This window comes from Vicugna pacos, chromosome 13, assembly GCF_048564905.1.
Source record: "Vicugna pacos chromosome 13, VicPac4, whole genome shotgun sequence".
Taxonomy (NCBI): Eukaryota; Metazoa; Chordata; class Mammalia; order Artiodactyla; family Camelidae; genus Vicugna; species Vicugna pacos.
In genome coordinates, this window is record NC_132999.1 from 61018549 (window position 1) to 61034063 (window position 15515).

At 43.4% G+C, this 15515-nt stretch overlaps 1 protein-coding gene across 4 annotated transcripts in view; it reads left to right on the forward strand.

Moving 5' to 3' along the window:
• Positions 1–15515, forward strand: part of CLSTN1 (calsyntenin 1) — a 66723-nt gene that overhangs the window by 18331 nt on the left and 32877 nt on the right. For all 4 annotated transcript variants that reach the window (XM_072975442.1, XM_072975444.1, XM_072975443.1 and 1 more), the window contains exon 2: positions 14329–14451. In XM_072975442.1, coding sequence (XP_072831543.1) covers positions 14329–14451 — 123 coding nt within the window. The remainder of the gene's footprint in view (positions 1–14328; positions 14452–15515) is intronic.

Genomic DNA, 15515 nt, shown 5'->3' on the forward strand with positions numbered 1-15515 from the left:
AGGACAGAATCTTGATTTTTTTCTTCCCCCTGATTAGCTACCAGGGACTTTACTAGACAGCTCTAGTCAACTTATGACAGTACTTCGGGTACCAGCTGCTTGGAACGTTGCATTGATATGAATGTCAGAAGGTCTTGAATACTGTGTGGCCTTTTCAAACTGTATGTGATAAAGTTTTCCATTGTACATGAAGGTCAGGAGACTAAAAAAACACACAGAACTTGGAAATTAGCACTGGACTATTATGTTACGATTCAGGACAGCGCCCTGTCCTATTTTAACTCAAGACAAACGTGATAATGATAAAGAGGAAAGAAAAGGGCAAACCTGGCCTGTATTTTCTGATAACGTTGCAGAACAGGGAACTGAAGGAAACCATGGCATGAGCTTCTTTGTACTGCTAGGTTTCTGATGGACTTGCATTATAGGAGTTAAGGGATAAATGGATGCATACAGATCAACAGCTTGAAGTGTTCTACGAGTGGTTTGGCAGGTTTGTACCTGTCATGCTGTGTATTTAATTCTGTAGGAAACTTTGTATGTCGTCAGAATAACTTCCATGCACGTAAGATACGAACTGAGGTGTGTTAAAGGGCTCTGTTCCAAAATTGTTTTCCTCCACCAGCTGGCAGGGTGCCTGCATTTCTTACCTTAGCTTCTACTTTTGTATTCAGTCATTGAAGTTCTTTTGCAAAATGCAGGTGTCCTCACCCTTCATCTGCACCCAACTCAAATGAGTGTCTCAGACCAGCTGGCCAGTCCCAGCAGGAGTGTGAGGAAATGGAAAGCTGGAGCAGGTACATTTTGCTTTGGTGTAAATGAGGAGGTCAGGAGGATCTGGAAACACACACTGATGGGTTGGGGACAGAGGCAGGTATATACCTTGGAAACCCTGGCCTGCCAAAGGAGGCTCCAGGAGCCTGGTGGCAGCTTGTATAGAAAGGCAGTAGGGTGACATGAAGATAAAGTTCACAACGTTGTGTTGCCTTTCCTGAGAAAAATGCTGTGCATCACATTTTAGAGAATGCAGTCACGCGTGAGATGGCTGCTTAAGGAGGGCTCTTGTGTAAAACAAAAGTGGTGGCCGGAGCTGGAGCCAGTTACAAGTGTCCTGGAAGAGCAAAGCCAAAGACAGGTCGCTACCAAAATAGCTCTCTGGGGTGAGGGTGGCAGTGGTTGGAGTTCGGGGGATGTGTGCAGAGGGCAAGAAAGCATTTAAGAGAACAGAAGTGAAAATTGTCCAGTTTCTCTTAAAGAGAGCTCTCCAAATGCCTCTGTTCATGAGCCGTGTGGGATACGTTTGTTCGTTGTTGGGCAGTGTGTCAGAGTCTCCCGGAGGACGTTCCGTTCCAGACCTGCCCAGCCCCAGGTCAGTCTGACTGACTCAGACTCCAGGGTGCGGCCCAGGAGGTGCAGCTGAGGGGCGAGGTCTAGAAGATTCTGCCCTGCACCCTGGTTACAGAGCCCTGCTGTGGTACGCACACTTGGGCATGTTCTTTGCCCTCTGTGGTTTGGGCTCTCCTCCTTTTAGGATATTAATTTTAGTAAGTGAAGTTTCTCCAGTTTCCCACCACTCCTGGCCACAGATCGACATCTGAATGAGGAAGACACTTTCTCCAGCTGCACACCTTCCTCCCTTCCCCGTCACAGAACTGCGTTCTGGATTATCTCACTGTTCATGCAGGAGCAGCCACCAGGGAACAGAGCTTGTGAAAAACTCTTAGGACCCCCTGAACCTAACCCGAGTGCCCACCCACATTGGTCAGAAGATCCCAAGTGCCCTGGGGATGTCAGCCTCCAGACCAGCCTCTGGGTCACCTGTTGGGCGTTGTGGGGTTCTGGCCAGGTGCCTCCTCTGTTCCTGGGGATGCTGTAGCTAAGGGCCCAGCTCTCGGCACAGGGGACCAGGATGGTGGCAGCGTATTCGTTACCAGGACCCGAGAGGAATTCTGTGACCCTGGAGCACTTCCACCTGGACCCCTCCCAGCGCAAATCCTAAGGGAGACCCCTTATTTCCCAGAAGTTTAAGGACCGTGTCCTCTGCACCTCTCCCATCACCTGGAACTTCTGGAAGAGTCGGGGATGGGGGGGGAGTTTTTTTGCCATTAGAAATTGTGTTGTCACCAGAAACGAGGCTCCCATGCTAGAGTGGCTGCCACGTCTCATGTGTGACATTCAGCAGTGGCTCTCAGTTACTGCGTGAGTTTCATAATGCTGACGACGGAACACAGGCATGTTGGTTATGTTAGACCTGCTGGTTATGTTTTAGGTTGGGACCTGGCCTGTTAGTTTGGTGGGGGTGAATCTCAGTACTGAGTAAAACAGAATTTGATTTGAAAATTTCACTTCTTATTAGTGACATGTCTTCATTTGCTCACCAGAAAAAATTGTGACTATGATATTGTTACCTTGGAGAATTAAATACAACTTACCGCGAAAATCTGAGTGCTAGAAAAATGAGATAATGGGCAGCTGAAGGGCAGGTAGCGTCTTTAAATGTTTAAAAAAGTTTGTTGGAGCCTTCTTTAAAATACCCACTTTTTTCTTTTTTTTTTTAACATTTTTTATTGATTTATAATCATTTTACAATGTTGTGTCAAATTCCAGTGTTCAGCACAATTTTTCAGTCATTCATGGACATATACACACTCACTGTCACATTTTTTTCTCTGTGAATTATCATAACATTTTGTGTATATTTCCCTGTGCTATACAGTGTAATCTTGTTTATCTATTCTACAACTTTGAAATCCCAGTCTATCCCTTCCCACCCTCCGCCCCCCAAAATACCCACTTTTTTCTGACGATAGTGAATGAAATATGCTAACCACCTTGGTGGTTTGGGATCAGTTATACTGTGCTGCAGGTGGTGCGTGTAGGTCTTCACCGACCCCTCTGTGGAGCAAACCTGGAACTTCTTTAAAGAAGGAACTCCTTATACTGTTATCTGTCCTTCCATCTACCCACCCAGTTTCCTTTTCATCTTTCTCTTAACAGTGATCTAAGAATGTTTAATTATGTAATTAACCTCCTGAATAGTGTAATAAAGATGCCCATCTATAAAACTAATTAGGGGGGCAAGATGGAAGTAACCCTCTTGAAAGTTGTTTTTTAAAATTGTTATTCTCAGTAAAAGCATAATTCTGTCTTTATTACTTGAGCTTCTCACCATCACTCAAAGCATACTCCATTATCTCAGCTTCAAATTAAGTTCCTTGTTACTTTCAGCCTCTCTGTGTCCCTAGTCTTTAAATTCTTTAAAAATGCAGCAACAATGTCTTTCCTAATTTGTATTTCTTCCCTGGTTCTTTCCTGGGGTGATGTGGGGAAGTCTCCATGAACTGTTCAGCTATTGCTGCCGAAGAGCATGAAGTTCAAGTAGAATTTGAGAACGACAAGCATAAAAGAAATGTAGCTTTATGGTTTGATTCCAGCTTACACTGAGGCTGCAGAGGCAGACGCCAGGTTTCTGAGGGTCAGCTAGTGGAGATTCCGCTGGGTAGTGAGTCTTACTGGACTGGAGTGGCAGCAGGAGGATGGAGCCCTTAAAACCTGCCATGTGTTGTGTGTGTTCTCATTTCCTCCTTGGGGTGAGGGGTTCTTGGCTTTCATTAGGTTCTCAAAAGAACCCATGATCTCAGGGGGGAGAGTATAGCGCAAGTGGTTGAGTCCGTGCTTAGCATGCATGAGGTCCAGAGTTCAGTTCCCAGTACCTCCTCTAAAAATAAGTGGATCCAATTACCCCCCCAAACAGAAACAAAACAAAGAAACAAAAAAGAGCCCGTGATCTGAAAAGGTCATGACCGTTGTTTTAGGAGGTCCTGCCTCTTCACTAACAGACCTTCAATTATTTGTCTCTCAGGTGTAGGGGTGCTATGTTTCACCCAGATTTAATATCAGAAACATTAATTTTATTTGACTCCTAAATTTTAAGAACATGTTTAAGAACATCACACCCTGATTTCTCAAAAATAGCACTGTGACTGTTGTTGTCTCATGTAGCTAAATCTTTGGGAAAATCAGTCCCACTGGTAAGAAAATTGAGCCTACACGGTGCCCAGCACGTAGCTAGTGCTATATTCAAGCCAGTAGAATTTTCAGATCAAAATGGAAGTGAATTGAAATATATTGACAAAAACATTTATAAAAATGACAGTCTCAATGAACTGTTAAAAGTCCTCAATAAGACATTAGCAAATCAAATCAATAATGTACAAAAAGAATTACACACCATGACCAAATGGGATTTATTCTATGTACACAAGGCTGTTTCAATATTTAAAAACCAGTAGTCCACCATATCAACAAGTTAAAGATAAAATCACTTGATCATGTCAGTTAATGCAGAAATAGCATTTGATGAAGTCTAACACCTATTCACGATAAAAACTCCAGCAAGTTAAGAATAGGAGGGGAACTCTCAAAACCTGATAAAGAACATTTATAAAAACCCTACTTAATAGACATACTTAATGGTGAAAAAAGATTGGGAAGTTGTGGAAACCATTAAAGAATTATTGTTTAAGAGCGATTAGTGGTTTTAAGTTTTTTCTTTCATAGTAATAGAATTCACGATGAAACATCACAGAGAGATTATTGAGTTAAAGTATTTGATGTACCAAAACTATTAGGTAAATATGAATCCTGGCTGGGTATTTGATGGTATTAAATCATTATTGTGAATTTTTAGGTGATAATGCCATTATGGTTAGTTTCAAAAAGAGTCATCTTTTAGGATGCATGTTGAAATATTGAGCAGTGAAGTTATATGATGTCTGAGAGTTGTTTCAAAATATTTGAAATTAGCAGGAGAAGTAGGAGCGTGTATATCAAACAAGATTGGCCTTGTGTTGATAACTGTGGTGGTTGAATCATGGATACATGGGGTTCATTATTCTGTTTTGTCTACTTTTGTATCATGCATAATAGAAAAAAACAAAATTACATGATATAAAATTTGTTTGGTCATACCCATTAGGTGGCTTCTATAAAAAACAAGAAAGTAACAAGTGTTGGTGAGGGTGTGAAGAAATTGGAACCCTTTGCACTGTTGGTGGGAATGTAAAGTGGTGCAGCCACTATGGAAAACAATATGGCATTCCTCAAAAAATTAAAAATAGGATTACTGTATGATCCAACCAAAAGAATTGAAAGAAGGGTCCTGAGAAAATATTTGTATACCCATGTTTGTGACAGCATTTTCACAATAGCCAAAAGATGGCAGCCACCCATGTCCATTGATGGATGAATGGATAAACAAAGTGTGGTCTATACATACAGTGGAATATTATTCAGCCCTAAAAAGGAAGGAAATTCTGATACATGCTGTAACATCAGTCACCCTTGAGGACGTTATGCTAATTGAAACAAACCAGTCATAACAGGACAAATATCTGCTTATCCAAGGTACCTAGAGTAGTCAAATTCAAAAGAGACAGGAAGTAGGCTGGTAGTTACTGGGAGCTGGAGTGAGGGGGAGTGGAGAATCACTGTTTCATGGGGACAGACAGAGCTCCAGTTTTGCAGGATGAAAAGAATTCTGGAGATGAATGTACTTAATCCTATTGAATGAAATACTTAAAAATGGTTAAGGTGGTAAAATTTATATTGTGTGTTTTACAACAATTTAAAAAAACTTGTTTGGAATTCGGAAGAATAATTAAAAGGGGGCCCCTTTAAGCTTGGAAAAGTTAGAATTATAAAAAGTGTGATCTTGCTCCCTAAGAATTCCTTTGCAGAATGTGCTTAAAATTAATATTTTAATCATAACATAAGCTCTGTGAGGGCAGTAAGCATTCCAATCACCGTTGTTTCCTCAGCACTTAGAAGACTACCTGGGGCTCAGTAAAAATGGATTGATGAATGGATGAATGATGGATGATGGATGGATGATAGATGATGGATGATGGATGGATGGATGGATGGATGATGGATAGAAAGAAGGAAAAGGAAAGAAGCCCCTTTCCCTGGATTCTCCCCAGCCCTGACGTCCCTCCTGAACTCTCAGTCCAGGATAGGAGCAGCTGTCCCATCAGCTGTGTGCTGTGGAGGCCCAGATACTAAACCAGAGTCTTGGGTCCACCGGCTACCATTTCTCGTCTTGTCCCTGCAGCCAAGGTCTTTGACGGACTTCCTGGATTCCGTCCTTGCCCCTTCCTGTCCCTTCTGCCCTGAGGCAGGAGGTCTCTCCCTGTTCCCCTCTGCATGGCCTCTGCCCTCCACACTTTGAACTTGGGAGAAGGGCATCAAGTCTTCTCCCCTTCTGCTCTTACTCTCTGGTCTCACCTCAGGACACGTCCTGTCCCTGCCACGCGGAGCCAGGGTAGCTCTTCGGTCTCGCGAGCTTGACTGATGATGAGCCCACCACGCGGCGCAGGGCCGCCCTCACCCAGACATTCCCCACAGGCCCACCTTCTCCCCACTTACCGGACAGCCCCGCTTCACCCGGAGGGCTGCACGTTCGCTGTAGGTGAAGTGTGTGTCCAGTGAAAAGTGAACAAACACGAGAAACGTTTCACTGAACCATTAGTTGTTTAAATGTTAAATTTACTTGCAATTGTGATGAGGCCTTTCAACCTGCTTACTTACAGAATTTGTCTAGAGAGCAATTGCTCGTTTGCTTACTTTAAGGATTTATTTTACACTGAAATGTGATTTTAAAGGTGAACTTCTTGTTGATGTAATACACACATTGTAAAGCTGGCTGTTTTTGAAGTCTACAAATGCTTTTACTGTGGAAAACCTTGGTTTTCCTTAAGGAGGTGGATCCAAGTCAGTGGCTCTCGGGAGCCGGGCAGGGTGTCGGCCCGGCCGAGTCTTGGCCGTGTCTGGAGACATTTTTGGTTGTCACAGCAGGGGAGGTGCTCCTGGCATCTAGTGGATGGAGGCCAGGGACGCTGTCAAACATCCTACAGTGACGGGACGGGCCCCTCAGCTAGACATTACCTGGCTCAGAATGTCAGTAGCGCCGAGGTTGAGAAACCCAGATCTAAACAACGGCTAATACATAGAGTTGTTTTTTTTTTTTTAACATTGTAACATTAAATTTATTTGGGATTGTGATGAAGAGGCCTTTAAACCTGCTTACAGGATTTGTCTAGAGATTCTTTGGAAGTGTTCAGTTTTAGAAAAAAAAACAAGAGTAATTAAGAAATGTATTTTACAAAGTCAGAGGAAACTAATGCTGCATTAGCCAAAACCGTTACCAGCTGTAACTTCGGCTGAAAAGGAGGACTATTGTTTATAAATTTCATGCAGTGTTACTTTGGTTGATTAGAAAGTTTCCTCTTTTGGTTAAAAAAAAAAACAGGTTTTTGTTGGTTTGTTTGCTTTTTGGTTTACACTTAGCAATGTTGCTCTGTGTAATACTACATCTCTCTCTTTTGCTGAATAAAGGGGATATAATTAGGCCTCTACAGGGTCTGAGGCTGTAGGGAGTTCCTTTTGCTGTAGGTTGTATTCAGGAAGATGATGATACGGAGGTTGTCATGGGAACACCTCCTGAGCCTCCTAGGCCCTGGTCTCTGCCCTCCCAGGCTCTGGTCTCTGCCCTCCCAGTTTTTTCTAAAACGTAGTTCTTGCTTACGATTCATTTAACAACAGGTGTTTGTGGAACGCCTGTGTTGGAGGCAGAGTGGGCCCTTCAGTTACGTCATTTATAATCCTCAAAGCAAGATTGTGGAAGGTGGTCTCATTCTCCACTACGATGCAGAAATAGGCACAGTGATTAAATAATCTGCCCCTTGTTACAGAGCGAGTGAGAAACAATTCATTTATTAACTAAGTTCTGTCTGATACAAAGTTCCTGCCTTTCCCACCAGACCACTCTTTGTTTATAGCTTTTAACAGCATCTTGCTGTCTGAAGAATTGAGAGAGCTCATCCGTGTAGCAGAGGGGTGCTCACCACGATACCCCAAATCGCAGGCCAGCCCCTCTCCAGTTGCACCTCCTGATGCTCTTGTCTTGCTAGTCCCAGGTTGAGCCATGTATTTTTCTACCTTTATACCTTATATGTATTTTTATTCTGTTTTAAATACTCCCGCACACCCAAGAAACCTCAGTTATCCTTTTAGGGAGATCCCTGGGAGGTCTCCTTGTGGACTTCTGGTGGTCCCTAGAGTTGATCTCAGGTATTTCCAGCCCCCTCTTCCAGCACACAGTACAGTTGCACTTCCCCACCCCATGCATTTGGGTGAGGGCATGTGACCAGTTCTGGTCCTGACTTAGGAGCAGAAGTGACTTGTGACCCTTCTGAGTGCGAGGGTCAGCTCCCACCAGGAGACCCTCCAGAGCGCTCTTTCCCTCTGGGAAGAGGCGGGGCCAGATTTGAGATCTTGGCTCCTTGGTCATCTTGGTCCCTGCTGCCTGATGAATTTCCCAGCACAGCATGAGTTGTTCACACCTCATCACCCTTTGGTTATAGCACCTTCATTTAGAATGTAGTGGTCGTTGACATGTTCATGTCCCCTAAAAGATTGTGACTTGATTCCCCAGGAGCCCAGCACCTGCGCCATGGTAGGTGTTTAAGGAAGATCCCTGGGAACAAACCCCAGCTCAGCGGTGGTGTAATGCTGAAAGGACCTTTGATGTTAAGATGCTTTGAAGGATCAGGGATGGTCTGATCTAAATATGAATTTATGACCCAGAGAGTCTGAGAGAATATTTGTCTCTTTATTTTTTTATATTGAGACTATGAATATTTTGCTTATGCTAAACTTTTCTAGAAAATAATCTGCTGGGGATTTTATACTCATATAGTTTAAGACACTTTTTCATGCCTATCATCTTTAACAAAGGGCCTGTTAACTCAGACTACGTTCCCCTCCTTTGGTAAATAAAGAGCTGGATTTTGTAATCAAAGCCTGTTAATTGGCGGCATGGACTCGGTGGCACCTCTCGCCACCTAGTGGCAACATCCCTCTATTGCAGATTCTTTTGATGGACCAAGGTTAAACATTGAATCTGCAGACAAAACAGGTAACATCGTCTAGGATTTACCTGTAAGCTCCTAAAAGTAAGTCACCTGTCATTATTTATTATGATGTCAGTATTGGCCCAGTGTGACCAAGCTAAGTAAGTATTCTGGAATGAGAAGGAGGCACATATCAAATTCTCTTGAAACAGTGGATTTCTCTTTATAACTGAATAAATCAGAAGGGAGTGGTTTGTGGTGCCCAGCTGAAGTCAAGGCCGTCGCACACAGGCTTTGGAACCACCTTGCCTGGGTCTGTGACTTGTGGGACCTGGACAAGGGGTCGTCCTCTCTTTAGGCCAGAGAGTTGGGACGTACTCGGGGGCATAAGTTTTATATTCCAAGTTTACCTTGACATTGACGATTGTATTCTTTTCATTTTGATTTTTAAACTGGTGGCAATTCCTAATGATTAAAATCTACCACAACCACGAAAACTAGCCGTGTCCTGAAACAGTAGGCGTGTACCCAGATACGGCCCACACTTACAGAAGGTCTGATCTCTAGCATTGCTATTCTGCAGTTTTGTTTAGTGCTGTGCTATTCAGAATTTGCATGGCTTTTTTATGGCTTAGAATGTAATGAAATGTATCAGGTAGACTCTGAATATGGTGACCTGCTCCTAGACTTATGGCCAGTAGTCTCATGTCTTTATTTGTGATTTTTGGAGGATGATGACAGAAACATCAATCACTTGTTTCCATAAATATTTTATAATGCCAATTGAAGGTGATGAAATATTAAAAATATCATTTATTAAATATTTAAAAGCTCAGTCTTTGGAACTGGCCACATCTCTTCATTCTACTGCCAGCTTAAGGAGCAATTTAGAAATTTTGAATTATAAAGTTAGAATAGTGGGGAAAAAAATGAAAGAGCTGGGATGATAGCTACGTAGTAATTATTCCCCTTGAACCATCAGCTGTTTTCAGCGGCAGGCCTTTCCGTTAGGGCGGGCAGAAGTCCATCGGGTTTTCTGCAGTTTGCTTTGCCGAGTATTTTTACTTCCCTAGCAGCTTAAATAAATCCATTTAGTTTAAGTCTCGGAAGTTTATGGACTCACATATGGGAGTAGTGTTCTTCAGTTTTATTTGCTGTGCTTCTAGTTTTATTAATAAAATCTTAAATATGAAAACAAATTAGAATTGAGTATGGCTATTACTAATACGCCATCAGGAGTGAATTGAACTAACGGCCTTTGTGTTTTAAAATGAGAGATTAGCGACGAACAGCGGAGGTTTTGGAGTCCTTTCTTTAAAATGGCCTGTCTTCCTGTATTAGGCCTGTAGCTCCAGGCAGTGTTCCAGCCTATCTCATAGCCTGGTTCAGCAAGATGCCTGGAGGAGAAGATGAGTTTCAGCAGTTAGGTAAAACATTTGGCCTGATTGCAAAATGAGGCTGTTTTCTGTGTTTGCTGGAAACCTCTCAGATCAAAGGCTGCAGCCAGCTGTGGGGCCCACGCAGAGCCCTGCGCCATCACCTGTCCTGGGGTGTGCTTCTGAAGGAGAAGGCGGGTGGACCAGGACCGTCCGAACTCTTTACCAAATCTCTTGTCCTGGGGGCAGCTTTGGCGAGGCGATGAGGTGTTTTCTAGAGGCACTTTTTTTGTGTGACTGTGTATATATGTTTATTTGTTTCTTGAGGTACAGTCAGTTTACAATGTTGTGTCAATTTCTGGTGTACAGCATAATGCCTCAGTCATACGTACATATACATATATTCGTTTTCATATTCTTTTTCACCACAGGTTACTATAAGATATTGAATATAGTTCCCAGTGCTATACAGTATGAACTTGTTGTTTGTTGGATTTTATGAGGAATCCTCCTGTATTTTGAAGTTAGAGACACCCTGCCAGAGTTCAGCAAGTGTTCTGTGCAATTCAAGGGGGTCTGCAGATGTAATTCTTGGTGTTTGTGGGAGAGGGCGAGCGATGAGTCTCTCTACCTTGCCATCTTGGCACCTCTCTCCCAGAGGCACTGTAAACATTTGGACTTTATCGTCTGGGTTTGGTCTCATATTGGTTCTTTCCATAATCTCACCAGAGCTCACCTTGCCAGACATCCCTCGGTATTTTGATGTCTGCGCTGCCTCTGGATTCTTGTCTGTTGTACTTGGAACATCCACCTGCCACAAACAGACAAACAAACAAACATCTTCCCAATGTCTAAAACATCAGATCATACCTTTCTTTGTTCAGTTCTCAGCACCAAAACTTTTCTTTGTGAGAATTTATAAACCAGGGCACTGACTTGACTTGCACTGTGTATGAGGTTTCTTATAACCTCACTCACTCACCAAGTAGTTCCTGAGGTGTGAGGTGCTGAGTCCTGTCCTAGGTACTGGGAATTAGCAGTGAGCAAAGGGCCACACTCTCCCGGAATCTGTTTTTGTCCCCATACATGTGCAGGAGGAGAAGGGACCACGCAACCCTTGGCATTTGCTGAGTGCCTGACGCTGATCTGAACATTTTGCACATGATTGGTTTGATCACATAGCAGCCTGTGAGGTGGGTGGTGTCACTGTCCCCAGTTTACAGATGAGGAAACCGAGGCTTAGGGAAGAGGCCAGGTAGCCTGCTCCCGGGGGGGCCCAGGCTGACTGTAGGAGGAAAGAAAAAGGAAGTGGAGGTAGGTGGGGTGGAGCAGCGGGGGCTCCAGAGGAGGGGGGGAGGAGGGAACCTTTGAACAAAGGCCTGAAGCAAGAGACCTGGTCAGGGGATTCGTGAGGTCAAAGCTATTTTAATAATAACATTACAACGTCATTTGCCTTTTCCTCATCTTCTCACGAGTGCGCAGTGGAGGGTCTTAGAGGCCACAGGACACGGAATAGCACTGCATGTGGCCTGCAGGAGGGGCAGTGAGAGCCCCGCTGGCTCTGCCAAGCTGGACCCAGGAAGGGTGTGCAGAAATGTAGCACACTGCCTCTATTCCTAGTAAACTTTGTTTTTAAAAATAGGGTTGTGTTCATTAAAATATGATTTATGTTAACGTCCAGTGGGTTTGCTTTTTTAAAAATGAGTAAGTACTAAAAGTTGTCTTGGTTTTAATTCCCAGTACAGTAAATACTGATAGGTTGATGGGCGGACCCCACAGAAACCCAAGCTGATTGGGGTCCTTGGTGTAAAGGGATCCCAAGAGCACGGGGTTTGAGCCACCCCTGCGTTAGAAGTGTCCCCCTGGCCGCTGTGTGAAGAGTCCGGGCAGGAGGACACGATGAGGTGGTTACTCGGCTTCTGTAATTGGTCTAAGCGGGCAGCAGAGAGGATGAGAAATGGTGCATCTGGATTTATTTTGTGAATGTGGATTTTTTTTTAAATCTGGTAAATACACATATAACAAAGTTTCCCATCATAACCATTTTTAAGTGTGCAAGTCAGTAGTGTTAAGTTCATTCATTCCTTCTGTTGTGCAACCAGCCCCTGGAATTCTTTTCATCTTGCAGAACTGAAACTCTACACCCATTTGTCACCTCCCCATGGGTCTGGATTTACTTTGAAAGTGAAGGCAGAGGTTTGGATGCAACATGTGTAAAATGTCTTGTAGATGCGTCATTAACCAGAGAGATGGTGGCTCCCCACCTCACCCCGCAAATGTACTTTCACACGCCTGCTTGTGTGGAATTTTACACGTGAGCGCACTGCTCCTCCCGCACGTCAGGTGGGAGTGAGTGCAGGTGAGGCCCAGGTGCTTCTGGTCCTCACCTCCTGTTACCCCATAACATGATGTGGTCACATGACAGCCAAAGAAAGTATCTCATCATGGTAGCATTGTATGAACGGTGGTTAAACATTTGAATTTAGTTTCAGATACTTCTGGGCTGACTTACACTTAGGGAGAGAATCTGGGTGGTTCATTCAAGAAATAGGCACTGACTATGTGGAAATAAGGTTTTCATCACATTCCTTTTAATCAGGTCCACTTGGTGAGTGGCTCCATGGTTAATTACATGTCCTGAGATTATGATGTGAACACTCATAAGGTGAAGGTAAAAGGAAAATGGAAGGTTTCCAGCTGTGAGATGAGCCCCAGATGTGCTTGTGGAGATGGGAACTCGGGGAGGAGGCGGGGTTGGTGACCAGAACCAGGGAACGTCTCAGCACAGACCCCCTGGGAGCCAAGCCCTGGGCAAAACAAAATGGGCAGAAATGAAAAATTGATTTTGTCAGGTAAGCAGACTGCCAGAATGCAGTCCTTAACCTTAAAAACAAAAGTAGCAGTTCGAGTGCCCAAGCAGGAAGGAAAAACACCACTTCTCCAAATTGTCCGCCCAGCCCGGTGGGTTGTGGGGTGTCCCTGGTTCACAGAAGAGGAAATTGAGATCAAGAGGTCAGTTACGTGCTGCAGGTCACCCGGCTGGTTGGCCTGATCCCACAGGGGGTTATTCTTGAGCATTGTTTTCAGTCTAGTTTTTCAGAAATTATGTATTTCATTCTCTTTTAAGACCTGATATTTGTAATTTTATATTCATAAATCTTGTTTCACATCTTTGTATGTTTTTGTTTGTAATGCAAATTTTAAATAAGGAATATTGTATTACTGTTGTCATAGAGAAGTAACATTTTAAAACTAATTCTTTAGTTTTAAAAAAATTTTTACTGAAGTTTAGTTGATTTGCAATGTTAGTTTTAGGTGTACAGCAAAGCAATTCAGTTATATGTATACTTACACATATATACACATATTTTTCAGATTCTTTTCCATTACAGCTCATTACAAGAAATTGAGTGTATTTCCCTGTGCTATTCAGTAGGTCCTTGTTTATTTTATATGTAGTATGTGGTAACGTGTGTCTGAGAAGTAACATTTTTTTAATTGAAATGTGCTTGATCTACAATGTTAGTTTCAGGTGTAGAACATAGCAATTCACTGTTTTTATAGATTATACTCCATTTAAAGCTATTACAAAATAATGGCTGTATTTCTCTGTGCTGTACAGTATATCCTTGTGGTTTATCTGCTTTATGTGTAGTAGTTTGTATCTCTTAATCCAAGAAATAACACGTTATTATTTGTAACTTTTCTGTGATAGACTGAAAAACGGAGTGTGAGTTTGTCTGTGACGCTGTCTACAGATGTCAGTCTTTTTTCTTTCGATTTCTAGAGCAGTTTATTTCTTATTTTCAGTTACTTCGTGGACTCATATAATTTGTACAGTACTTACTCTAGAATTGAAGATTTCATCCCACTTCGGTCTTGATGCCAGACTTTGTAACAAAAACGTACAAGCGCGGCCTTCCAGGCTCGTGAGAGTTTTGTCGTTTTAACAGTGCACATGTGTCTTCAGAGCAGTTGGGTTGAAGGTAATAATCCTAACTCGGCCTACGTCCTTTCTCCGTTTTTTTTTTCACACACAGTTAACAAGCACAAGCCATGGCTGGAGCCCACGTACCATGGCTTAGTGACAGAGAGCGACAGCACTGTGCTCCTGGACCCCCCGCTCATCGCCCTGGACAAGGATGCCCCTCTGCGCTTTGCAGGTAAGCACGTGTCTTTGTCCACCTTGGCGAGTTGGATGGGTGGGAAGCATTTCACGCGGCCCATTGGGCTGTCGCTGAGCCCTTCCGAGAATGTCTTGATTTGGTAGCTAAGGGTTGCTTGTGGCCTCTTGTAACCACTTTTTTTCCCTTTAGTTTTAAGAGTTGGGGTACCTGATCCCCTCCCTCCAAAAGCCTATACCTGTTGAAAAGCAAAACAGTTAATTGCATCACTGTGTCCCTTGTCTTGTTGGAACTAGAGAGAGAGAGAGCGTCCAGACCAGTGCATCTCAGACTTCAGTGTCACACAGAGCACCGGGGATCACGTTGTTTGTTGAAATGCAGGTTTGGATGGAGTGGGTCTGGGGGGACCTGGGCTTCTGCCTTTTTAACCTGTGCCCTGGTGCTGCTGGCCGTGAGCATCACGGATCGAGGTAATTACAGCCCAAGATGTCCTCGCCCTACCTAGGTTTCAGTTACCTGAGAAGACCTACTTGAAAACACTGAGCAATCTTCTATGAGTGAATTCTTTTGGCTTAGATTTTACTTTCAGTAAATTTTTATCTTGAGTTACTTTATAAGATTGTAAACTAAGTGTTTATGGTCACAGGTTTCTAGGGTTGCTTTGGATTTGCTGCTCGGCTAACATTCAGTCACACTTTGCACATCAGAACTGTTCTTACTTTTCGCTGGGGCCACGGTGACTCATAACTGGTAGAGGAATGGGCCCTTCGCCCTGTCTGTGCCTCAGAGTCAAAACTGGAGTTGTGAAGTTGATTTTTAAAGAGTAGTTTCTGCGTGACATTTCTCCAGAACAGAATTTCTCCTGTTAAAGAGCGTTCTGTTGGCCTAGGGACAAATGAGAAAGATTTCAGTTAGCTCATGGAGATCATACCGCCCATGAATTTTACTGTGGTAAATGGGGGGAGTGAATGTGAAGCCGTCTCTGCAGAGCTATGTGAAAAATGAATTTGTTCTTCATCCCATTTAAGTGCCACTTCCCATTTTCAGGAAAGTAGCCTGAGAACAAGCTTGGAGTCAGTGGAGGAGACAGACCTTTCCAATTA